At 45.3% G+C, this 12,563-nt stretch overlaps 1 protein-coding gene across 1 annotated transcript in view; it reads right to left on the reverse strand.

The window, feature by feature from the left end:
- Positions 1–6,958: 6,958 nt before the first annotated feature.
- The window catches only part of NLRP1 (NLR family pyrin domain containing 1), a 39,079-nt gene continuing 33,474 nt past the window's right edge, over positions 6,959–12,563 (reverse strand). The window contains exons 12-15 of the mRNA XM_087826477.1: positions 12,026–12,151; positions 9,573–9,714; positions 7,678–7,722; positions 6,959–7,290 (exon numbers count right to left, since the gene is read on the reverse strand). Of these exons, the coding sequence (XP_087682603.1) occupies positions 7,022–7,290; positions 7,678–7,722; positions 9,573–9,714; positions 12,026–12,151 (582 nt within the window). The 3' untranslated portion in view covers positions 6,959–7,021. The remainder of the gene's footprint in view (positions 7,291–7,677; positions 7,723–9,572; positions 9,715–12,025; positions 12,152–12,563) is intronic.

The following is a 12,563-nucleotide window of genomic DNA, read 5'->3' on the forward strand; positions in this document are numbered from 1 at the left end:
ACTGGCAGGCTATAAACCTGAGGTTCCAATGACCTCCTCCTTAGATTTAATTAACTTGCTACAATGGCTCACAGAACTCAGGAAAACTGTTTATTCACTAGATTACCAGTTTATTGCAAAGGATACATGATTCAGTGGCCAGGGTGAGGCTTCAAACAAAGGAACTTTTATCCGCATGGAGTTTGGGTGTGGCATGGTGGAGCCGCTCTACTTACCCAACCTGGAAGCTTTCCAAACTATCCTTTTAGGTTTTTATGGAGGCTTTGTTACATAAATCATTGGCCATTGGTGGTTGAGGTTGGGCTTCTATCTCATACCATGTATAAAAATAAACTATGAGCTAAAACTCCAAGAAGAAACAAGTGGGAATGCTCGTGATTTTTCAATGAGGCAACAGTTTCTTAGAGATGGCACCAAAAACCACAACAAAGGGGAAAAAACATAAACGGGACATCATCAAAATTAAAAACTTTTGTACCACAGAATGGCAGAAAAAGTTTTACAAATCATATCTGATAAAGGGCTTATATTTAGGATATATAAATAATTCAGAATTCATGAAAAGCAGCCCTGCCCTGGCCAGGTAGCTCAGTTGGTTAGAACGTCGTCTCCATATGCCAGGGTTGCAGATTGGATCCCTGGTCAGGGCACATAAAGAATCAACCAGCGAATGCATAAATAAGTGGAACAACAACTCTCCCTCCCTCCCTGCTCCCTTTTTTTCCTCCCTCTTTCCCTCCCTCCCCCATCAATTAAGAAAAGCAGCCCAATTTTAAAATGAGTAAAGGGTCTGAATAAACATTTCAAAGAAGATACACACTTGGCTAATAAGCACGTGAAAAGTCTCAAGAAGGTACGCCATTCCTGTCAGAGAAATGCAAATCAAAGCCACTACTGCACACTCACTAAGATGACTGTAATTTTAAAAAGAAAAGAAAAAAGTTTTGGCAAGGAAGTAGAGAAATTGGAACTCTCATATAATACTAGTGGGGATATTAAATGGGGCAGCCACTTTGGAGAACAGTCTCGCAGTTTCTTAAGTAGTTAAACATAGAGTTACCATATGATCCAGCAGTTCTGCTCGTAGAGAAATGAAAACATCAATATAGAAAAATGTACATGAATGTTCATAACACCATTATTCATAGTAGCCAAAAAGTAGAAACAACCCAAACAAGCCCAATTAATGAATGGACGAATAAAATATGGTATATCGATACAATTGAATATTATTTAGCAATTAAAAGGGGACATCTGAATAGATCTAGAGACATAGAGGCATGGAGCAGACTGAGGGATCTCAGAGGGAAGGCGGGGATGGGGGAGTGGGTGGGGAGAGATTAACCAAAGAACTTAAACGCATAAATGGACATAGACAACAGTGTGGAGAAGGTGGGGGTGGGGTGGATGCAGGGTGGAGGGGACAATGGGGAGAAAAAAAGGGGGACATCTGTAATACTTTCAACAATGAAGATAAATTAAAAAACAAAACATCATGCTAAAGTGGAAGAATCCAGTCACAGAGGACCACATATTGCATGATTCCATTTATATGAAATGTGCAGAATAGGCCAATCTATAGAGACAGAAAGTTTATTGATCAGTGGTTGCCTAAGGATGGGAGGGCCTTGGAGAGAGATGGGTAAGGGGTGCAGGGTTTCTTTTTGGGGCGATGAAATAGCCTAATACTGATTGTGGTGATGGCTGCGCAACACTAAGTACACTAAAAGCCATTGAATTGCACAATTGAAATGAATGGGTTGTAGTATGATATGTGAATTATATCTCAGGTCTCTGGTAAAGATAACAGTCCACACTCCAGAAACAATGCCCGGGCTTATCAAGCTCCATCACTGGTGCTCTGATCTTGGGCAAATCACTTCACCATGCCTGTTTCCTCACCTGCAAAATGGGGAGAATAAAAGAAACTATAGTGGTGCCTTGGTTTTCGAATGTAATCCGTTCCGGAAGGCCGTTCGAGTTCTGAAACATTCGAAAAGCGAGGGATCAACAGCTGACAGCCAGGCCTCAGGATCTTGCCCTCAGCAGAAGCCGTGTGGCATGTTCCACTTCCGAGGCATGTTCGAAAACAAGTATTTCCTTCCAGGTTTACAGTGTTCGTAACCCGAAATGTCTGTCAACAGAGACATTAGAAAACTGAGGTTCCACTGTACCTCATTGGGCTGCAAGAATTCAGTGAATTCATGCTATATAAAACACTAAGCCTGCATGTGGTAAATTCCATTATCAACAAAATGAGCTCCATGAAGGCAAGGGTTTTATCTGTTTTATATCTAATCACTTTTAAAAGATCTAATCACTATCTCCAGTGCTTGATACATAATAAACCATAAAACATTAAAAAAAAATTGATTGAGCCCTGGCTGGGTAGCTTAGTTGATTAGAGCGTCTTCCAATACACCAAGGTTGCGGATTCGATCTCTGATCAGGGCACATACAAGAAGAAATCAATGAATGCATAAATAAGTGGAACAACAAGTGGATCTCTCTCCCTAAAATCAACAGAAAAATTAATTGATTATTCTCCCAATTTCAGATTCCAGTGTCCCAAATAACTAAATTTCAACTGCGTTCCCCAACTTAATCTTCCTACTGTTCTGTGATATTCAGAAACCACTGTTCACTGTCTCCATATATCTACCCACCCCTGACAATCTAATTCACAATAGGACAGTTGTTCAAAATAATCATCCATCTTTAAGATTTGCTAAAAGTTTAACTCAGATAAAAATTTTTAAACTTGTCCTAAGCAGTAATATCTGTGAATATTATATTAAATTCAGTATGCTGGTTATATTTTTTTCTAAAACATGGCAAAATAAATACAGAACCATTAAAAAAAATGTTCTCGTGCCACCTAAAATCATCTCATTTATCCCTGGAAGTATGCAACAGCACTCTTAGGGAAATACTAATTATTTAATTTTATTGTTATTACAATCCTGTTAGCTGCACTATATTTTTAAGCCCATTTTGGAGAGGAGAAAATACAACACATGCAGAGGTTAAGTGATTTTCCAAATCCCTTTTAGGTGGAAAGTATCAGAACGGGGACTGGAGAGCATACTTTTAGTTTCCAAATCTGAAACACATTCTCACTTCCTGAAAGAGTATTCTATTTCATCACCTCCCACTTATGTGTCAGCCCTCCGTGATACATCCCCTTCCTCTATCGCCTCCCAAACTGGCAAAGGTCCCTGGTAACTGGATTGCTAAATCAGACAGCATTTCCTCAGTTCAGATTTTTTTAACCTTTCTGATGAATTCTACCCTGTTGACCACTCCTTTAGGAGTTCTTTATCCCAAGAGTGAACTCCTCTTGTTAATGGTGGAAGTGGGGTTCTTGGGGTACCACTGGAATAAGAACTTTCAGAGGCCCCCACAGGAGGATGAGGCATTGTAGAAAGCTTTATTTCTATGAACTCAAACCCCTGAGTTTCCAAGGTCCCCTCTCCTTCCTGCCAAGGAAGAAGTCTCATTTTGTCTTTAGCAGGGCTAAAATCAAAGCCACTGTCCAGATCTTCCATTCCATGTTGGAGCAATCCAATCCAGCATCAGGCTAGCTTAGTTTGTGTTTCCCTTTGCAGTCCAACAGTCCATTGTGTGTGGGATCTGCTTGGCTGTGGGCCATAGGGGCAAATGCAAGAAAGCAGGAACAAGAGAGCCCCATGAGCCAAGAGCCAAGAGAATTCCTTTGTTTAGGGGATTATGTATTTTTGCAGCTTTGAAGTAGCCACGTCCCTTCTGGCCAATGATCTTTGTTCTTAGGTGTGACTGACAGACAAGTACCTTCCCTATGTCAGCCCAGTTTCACTAGACATGCATCTTTCCCCCCTTTGTTTGACCCCTTCCCCCAGTGTTTTGCAGGGAATGGGCCGGTGGTTCCTTGGAAACTGCAGCTTCCTGGTGAAGCTGCCCATGTGACATGCCTATAATGTCTGGCCTTCCTTTCATTTCTTTCCTATTACTAATAACTAGCTAATTACAATGGTATCAGTCTGATGTCTCATCTGCCTCTTTTATTCAGCCCATCCCTTAAAGGTTGGTGCTCCTCAGGGTGCTGTGAAACCTCATCTCTTCCCACTCTCCTGAGCCATCTTATCTATGCCTGTGACTTCAACATGCCCTCCATGAGGATAATTCCCAAGTCTAGATTGCTTGCTTAGATCTTGCACCTAAGGATACTGTTGGCCAAGGGATATTTACACCCATATGTCCCCTAAGGACCTCAAAGCAAACATGACGACACAGTAACTCATCATGTTCCCTCTAGACCTGCTGGGGAAACCTCAGTTACCCTACCTCTTTCCCATCCCTCCTACTGGTGCTCAGCAAAGTCCTATATTAACTCTGAAATGCCCTTTGACTCTGTCCTCAGCAATAATTGAGGGCCATTGGAGTTCCCCTAAAGTTTAGGCACTCCTTATGTCATCGGAAAGGGCCTGGCCCGGGCAGAGATTGATCTGTCCCTGCTCAGCTTGGAATGTGTGAGTTCTTGACTTCATGCAGAAAAGAATTCAAGAGTCGAGTCCAGGTGATATTGAGAGTATGTTTATTAAAGGTTGGGATAGTGGAAAAAAGGAAGGGCTTAGGATAGAAGAAGTAAGATCACAGTACCAGAAGTGAGGCTAGGCTGGACTGCCTACACTCAGGAAGGGAAGTCACAGTAACAGGGTTGAACCTAGGTGGGTCTGCTTCTTGCTCACTGAAAAGTTAGTAAGAGGAGGGTCCCTGCAGCGTAGGAGAAAGAAAGTAAAATGACATGCACGAGGAAGAAGGGGGTGTGGAGAGCATGCACTGGACCCTTGGTCTTGAGGGTTTTTATGTGTTTTTTGCAAGTGGGAATTTTAAGGGAGGTCTCAATCAGAATATTCATCAGCTTTCCAGGTGTGTTTTTTAACATGCTGATGCATCAGTATGAGCATATAGAGGGATTTGGGATCATTCTCTGGTCAGCTTCACCTCTATCTTGAATTTGTCTGGCTCTAATTGTTTTTTTTGTTTTGTTTTTGTCATGTTGCTTTTTTTAGTTTTTTTTTGGTTATTTATTCCCCTGACTTTATTCATTTTGGGTTTGGCTGGCACTAATTGGGCCTCTGTTATCTATCTCCTTGACTAAGGTGATTTAAGCTCTCTGTTCTCTGGTTGGGAAGGAGACATGTACACCCTCTGCTCCTACGTGTCCTTGGTGAGGGAGGATAGGGACTTGTTATTTATTAGCTGGCCACCAATTGCTCAGCTATTCATTTAACTATTTTGTCCCCATCTCCCTCATTCTACTTGTTAAGGAATTTTCCTAGTTTCTTACTAACCTGCCTCACTCTAAGGTGGCAAGGCAGGAAGTGGGAGGCTGACCCCAGACACCCTGCCTTCAATGACTGTTTACTGTGTGGCCCCAACAATCATCAGAGCCCCAGCTGAGAGTTAAAACTTGGAGGACAGTGCCTGGGACCAGCCCTGAGCTACCAGGCAACGCCTGCAGCTTCTTGTGGAGAGGAGCAGAGCTTCCTCTATGAGGATCTGGATTTTACCTTGAGAAAGAAGTAAATTAGAATCAATAAATGAGCACTGTTCCATGCAATGTGACACCCAGCGTAGAGCAATAGGAGCAACTAGGTTTGTCCTGAGAATACTCTTCTATGTTTGTCAGGGACTAACAGGAGGGCTTTGGCCCTTTGATGAAGAAAGAAGCTCTAAGATATATTGGCATGGTGTCTCCCCTGCCACACGCACTTAAGATAGCTGAGGACATCAAATTAAGAATCAAGTCATATACCTGCCACCTTCAGCAGAAAGCTGCTGACACAGGATTATGTTTAAATCATCAAGTTCATTTTGCAAGCCTATCCTTGAAGAAGGTGAGCCAGAGTCTTGGGTGCAGAGTCCTGTTGATATCTTGCCTTCTGCATAGGCTTATCCTACCTGGGACCAGAAAGCAGCTATAGGAACCTAAATCTTAGGAAAAGAACACCCTTCTCAAGTAGGGGTGTTTTGCTAGACTCCACTTGCATTAGAGGGCAGCTCCAAGAGCTGGAATCAAAAGTTCAGGAATATTCTCCTCCAGAGGAAGGTCCTACAGAGTCAGCTGAATGTGTAGAACGTGTTAGCAATGTGATGTGAGCAAAAAAGTTATGGGCCCACGAGATGGCACCTCTGCACATGCTTATGAAGCAACTGAGACCGCTCCAGAGGCTCAGGATGGGGGTAAGCTCTAAGACATATTGGCATTGGGTAAGGGGATGGAATCACTTTCCACAGCAGGAGTCATCTAAGCTAAGGCCTGGATTCCATTCCCTCCATGGCCTTGACCTTCACCCCTCTCCTGGCTCTAGGAATCCAATAGACTTCAGAATCAACATAGCTCAATTTGGACTAATAGAAAAACCTAGCTCAACATGGACAAGTGAAAAATAAATCAGCTTTTGCCCCTATTCCAAGCCATTCCAACCCCCAAGATGTCCATTTCCACTATCTGTCTCCAGACAGAGGTGACCAGTTTTATATCCCCCCCTAATCCATTTTGCATCCGATTGGCACAGGGAAGGCTCTAGGCTTGGCTGTGGTGGCCACCGGACAAGGCTCTTGGGTGAGGCTTCTACAAGTTCTACAGAAGTCCTGCCAGCTCCAGATGCATATTCCCCGTGTGGCTGCCATCAACCTACACAGCTGCCCTGTGAAAGCCAAGTGAGGCGGTCTGGGAGCCCATGTGGCATCACTGAGCATGGACATATAATGCCCAGGAAAGGCATCACCAAAGCTCCATAGCTTTGGGGCTAGAAGGCAACTCAAATGGAAATGTGTTTGTTTATTTATCTTCACTTGGGATCGAACCTGCAACCCAGGTATGACACTGAACCAACGGAGCCACTCCTGCCAGGTGATGGCAATGTGTTTAGACATGAAGAAACCTAGACCCAAAGGCTGGGCAGTAGGAGCCAGGACTCATAAGCAGGTGTTCAGACTTCAGCTGCCGAGCTTTCAGCAGCTCCCGTAGTCTGTGTCACTTCTCCCAGAGTTCCACAATTAGGTGAGGATGGGTCGCCTTCAGGGCTTGGTAGAGCTGATCTTTGCAGGCCCGGTCCCAGGACTTGCTGAAGCTGAACAGCTTCCTCATCTTGTCTGGGTTGGTGAGCTCAGCCCGCACCCTCTCATACTGCTCCTCGCTCAGCACGTGTCCATGCAGCATGTCCAGGACTGGGTCCACTGATGTCACTCGAGCCACCAGCTGCACCCGATGTTGGTCCACAAAGTGCAGTAAGGTTGGGGTATCTGTGGGTGAAGGTGAGGCTGCCAACGAGAAAAGAAAGGCTCTCACTACGGCCTCTACCTTGATCCCACCTGTAGTTCTTACCTCATCTGCACCCCTGGCTCCTTCCCCACCCCCGTGAAGACATGGACCACCAGAAAGGCACCTCTGCCCACCCTCCAGTTCCTGATGGAGGCATTCTATCTTGTCCCGTGGAAGGTGTCAGGGCCTCCATGGATAGAAATAAGGGGGATGGGGAGGACTCTGCCCTGGGTCACACACCACTCTCCAAGGACGGATCCCTTGTGAGGATTAGAGTCCCTTTCTTTCTCGCCCCTCTCCTCTCCAGGACCAGATAGCACATCCCAGAGCCACCATGGCTCCTGTGGTCTCTAACGGCTGTTACTGACCTATCAGGGATCCAGAGACCAGGGTGGCTGCAGGTCTGAGGTCTCCTGGAGGAAAACAGATGTGAATAAACACCTATTACAGTGGTAGTTTTTTAACACAAATAATAAGCCTTACAAATAGACTGATTCTAATGTAAGTTGGAGTAAGCATTGCAAGGGCCCTTAGAGATTATGTAGGTGAACCCTTCCATATGCATATGGGGAAACCGAGGCCCAGAAGCCATGATCATAGACAGAGAGAGGGGGAGAGAGAGAGAGAGCGAGCAATTTCTTCCTCAACACTGCAGACATGGTTCAATTCAGCCTTGGCCTGAATGGAACCTTGGTGGAGAAATAACTGAGTTCCTTGCTAGATAGCTTCAACTATGAGATCTTATTCTGAGTGAAAGTCTGCCTCCTGGTCCTTGTTTGGCCTTCTAGACTCACACTGTTTTTTCTGGATTTTGATGTCAGAATCAAGATCAAGAAAATCTTAGCACTGGGAATAATGGATACATTTCAGTAGAAAAAAGAAACAACAACAACAGCAACAACAAAGAAAGGGGGTTAAACAATGACTTGCATAAGGAGAGGAAGGGGGAGCCCACAGCAGCTCCTGTGGACAAGGCCTGCGATTTTGAGCTGACCCAAATTCGGTGTGACCTGACAGTGTGGGAGGCGAGTGCAAGCACAGGGAGCTCTGGTTGTGGTGCTAGCAGCACCGGCTAGGAGGGTGGTCCACGTCCTCCATGCTGACTGGACGGTCTTAGAGTCCACCCTGACATCCTTAAATGGGTACGTCTGCCCAGGAAGGTGACTGAAAAGGCAAAGACGTTAAAATCCAAAATAAAAGAGGAAAGATGGAAGGAACTAGAGACATTTTACTTGCATGGGAAGAGACTTAAGGGAGGCCATGGTCCCTCTTCAGGTACCTGAAGGGCTTTCCTATGGGAATGAGATAGATTCTTCTCTCAGCTCCAAGAAGCAGAATAAAGACAGAGGAGGCAGAAGATCACCTGCTATCAGGAAAAATAACAATATCGCTTCTACTTGTGAAGACCACTTCATGAGATATGTACAGACATCATTTATTTAATCTTTCCAACAATCCTACAAGTTAGGCAGTGCGACCCTCATTTTATGAATGAGGAACGTGAGACTCAAATGAGTTAAGTGATTTCCCCAAGATCACCCAGCCAGAGTGAGATTCAGATGAGGCGTGATGCTGGAGCTGTTTAGGCCACACTTGTGATTGCACCCAAGCTGGTACTGAGTAAAACCATTCTCTTTCTCTGCACTGGGAAGCCTGTTTGTATGTGCTCAGGAGGGAGAATCACGTATTTCAACAGTGAGCATGGGCTGGTTTTTCCTAGAAGGACTTTTTAGGGGATTTTGCTTCTTGAGGGTGTTGGTGCTGGTTTAAGAGATGGTAAAATTTCATTCATTCCTGAAAGTTCATTATTTCATTCCCTCTTGTCTACTTGAAAATACCTGAATGATCCAGGTTAGTGTATGTGCTTTTGCCATAACTGGCTTAATTCATACAACCATACAGCAGTCTAGTTATTACTTTTTCATCTCATATCCAATCTATTATGAGAAATGTTGCCAAAGGCCTGGTGGGTGTCAAAATCTGTTAAATCAAGGGCAGTGTAGAGACACCATGGTGCATGGGAGAGGGAATGGAGCTTAAAGTCAGATTAACTTGAGGTCAAAGTCTAGTCATACCAATTGTTATATAACTAGAAAAAGTCAACACAACTTTTATGGGCTATTTCTTCTTATCAGCAAATTGTGATCACACACACACACACACACACACACACACACACACACACACACACATGCACACAGGCAGACTCTTATTGACTTTCTGTTTTCCACCACTGAGCTCCTTGGACTTATCTTGACTTTACCTGATTTCACCAAGGCCTCCCATAACAGAGTCTCATCATTTTTGCTTCTAATTTGCAGCCTGATCCCTGACCCCAAAGGGCCAATGTAAAACTCAGAGAAGAGCTGGGGTTTCCCAGGGCTCCGATAGCAGAGCTCCAGTTCCTGTAGAAAAAGTCGTCATGTGAGAAGGCAACATTCATCCAGCAAGTGATACCTCCTTGGCCTTGCTCGGCCCCACGGGACCCTTGGATGATCTGTACTGATATTAATTGCCCCCTCAGGCAGTGCTCTTTCTCTCATTTCCCACAAATCCTGACTCAGGAGGAAGGGGACAAAGCTGGGCACCCCACGGATGAGTCAGAACTCACCCATAATGTAGCACTCACACATCCTAAACCAGACCCTCCCCCTCCCTCTTGAACCAGACCCTCCTTCCTCCCCCTCCCCCATCTTGAACCCAAACCCGCATTTCTCCAGCCCAAAGCCTGTCTTCTTAATGGATCCTAAGCTTGACCCACTTTCAATCAACAGAAAATTTTTATCCATCCCCTTTTCTAAATCACATTCAAGAGGACTCTTGATTCCCAACTGTGTTCCAAACATGTTCTTTCCCCAGTTTCCCCACACTCAGTAAATGCCCCCCGCCGCCCCCCCAGCCGAGCCTTCATGTTCCAGATTCAGGCATCACCCTTAACTCCTACCTTTCTCTTTCATAAGCAAGTCCTGTTGGCTCTACCTGCAACATACAGCCCGAATCCACCAACTTCATATCAGCGGCTTCTTCCCTAATCAAGGCATCTGCAGCCCCTGCCTGCACCGTGGCAACAGCCTTTTGCCTTGTCTTCTGTTTGCACCCTTGTCTTACCCTCCATTCTTACCCAGCAGCCGGAGGCATCTATAGGAAACTAAATCAGGTCTTGTATTACCAAGTAACACCCTCTGAGATCTCGTCATTGCACTTAGAACAAAATCCAGACTCCACGTCAGGGCAACATGGTCCAAGGGCCCTAGGAAACCTCTTTCTCTTGTACGGCCCCATCTTACTTCTCTCTTTTGCTACAGGCATTAAGCTCTGCCACACTGGCCTCCTGTGTGTCATGTGAAGGGATTAAGGGTCCCTGCATCTGAAGCACTCTGTTATAAATGTTCACCAATCCTTCTTGTCACTCAGGTCTCAGCTTCTATGTTACTGCTCAGAGACTCCTCCCCTGACCATCCACCCCAAGTCACTCTCTTAAATGGCGTAATTGTGTTTTCCTCACAGCACTTCATGGTTCTCAGTTCATTTCTTTAGTTATGTAGGTCTCATCCACCAGAATGTCATCTTCCCGAGGGCAGGGCCTTGTCTGTCTTGTTCCCTGGACTATCACAAATGAAGGCAGCAGGGCTGGCACTGGGTAAATGTTTGTTGAATGACTTAATCATGCCCCTCATGCCTTGTTAAAATTTGACACAGCAGGAAAATCTAAGGTATTTGCTGTTGGACTCACGTTTCTCAACTGAAAAGATATACAACACTTCCTCATTACTACTGGAAAGGTATTCCATCTGTCATTGTCACTTAAAGTGGCCCAAGGACTCATCTAAGAACAGAAGAAAACAAAGGATTGACCCTGATTCAACAACAGACTGCCATTCAGTTGAAACTTTGACCATAAGCAGCAAAATCTGGGCAATGGCGAACATTTTGATATCATGGATGGATGTCCAATGGCCTCACATCTTCACTTTTGGTGGAAAGGGGAGACTGAGAAAGAATAAAAGACAGTCCCTGATATCCAGACCTGATGTGATGCTCACAGCTAGACTTCATTGTTATTACAAACTAATCTGATGCCGACATGTCAGCTGTGTTGTCCTCCTGTTGGACATGTACAGTCTCACAATGGCCAACCATCGCCCCATCCCACTTCAAAATGGACTATTTCAGCAATTATACCTGTACACTTGCTGTGCCTCCCTTCCTAGAGAGAAACTGTGTAGAGATTCCCAATTATAGAATTGCCCTACCTCCTCACAACACTAGATCTCTACCAAATCTCCATTTCCTTAGATAGTCCCCCAAATTACCCAACCAAGCCCCAAATCCTGAAAGGTTCTTTCTGAGGCTCTTAATAAGAGGGGCCCCGCAGTTTCCATTGGTGCGTGTTCTCCCAGTGCAATGAGTAATAATCCCAGTGTGTTCAGCTACAGGTGCGTTCCTGGTGATTTTGCTGGGAGAGCACCGACACCCTGTAACCCATTCAGTTCCCCTAAGTCAAACCCCATTTTTGTCCCTGTCCTGAATATAACCCTTTCTCCTACCAGCTAGTTTTCTCCCAGTCTCTGAAGGATTCCTGCGCACCCCAAATCCCACTCACTGTCTGCCCAACCCCAACTGGGCCTGTCCCTTGGAAAGTTTTGAGACCTGACCCACAGGTATTTCCAAGTATGACCCCTAACCTTAGGGAGGGGGACTATCTGAGCTACTCACCTCAGGGATTATTTCCATTTTCTGTGAACCAGACACAATATATCGGGAGCCTATGTGGAGTGGGGCCAGCGGGGGCGGCTTGTGTACTCGCACAAACTGGAACTTCTTTTTTTCATTATCTATGGCCTAAGAAGCACACAGAACACGGATCAAGGGAGGGGAGTGTCTGGGTTTAGCTCAGAGATTCCACCCTTTGGAATCTGGTCAGAGCAAAGTGAGGCTGTACTTCCACATGCTTATGTGGGTGGAGGGGCTATACCACCCATGAACTTCCCCCATGACTGCTACACAGAGATCCCCACACTTGGCCTGTGCTAGATGTTCAGGCTGGGAATCGGGGCATTGCTAGAGAAGAAGTGAGAATGAAAGGGTGTCCAACCATGAGCAGTGGAACAGTAGTTGGGGAAGGCCTTAGGGACCCAAGAGACCAGCCCATGGCCCATCCTTAGGCCCAGATGACCCATATAGGGGGCTCTCTGGATGTATGCCATGTCTCTATCAGCCCACCCTGGCCTGGCCTTTCTGGCTATTGTAGCAA

This window comes from Miniopterus natalensis, chromosome 17 (genome assembly GCF_054644295.1).
Source record: "Miniopterus natalensis isolate mMinNat1 chromosome 17, mMinNat1.hap1, whole genome shotgun sequence".
NCBI classification, from domain to species: Eukaryota; Metazoa; Chordata; class Mammalia; order Chiroptera; family Miniopteridae; genus Miniopterus; species Miniopterus natalensis.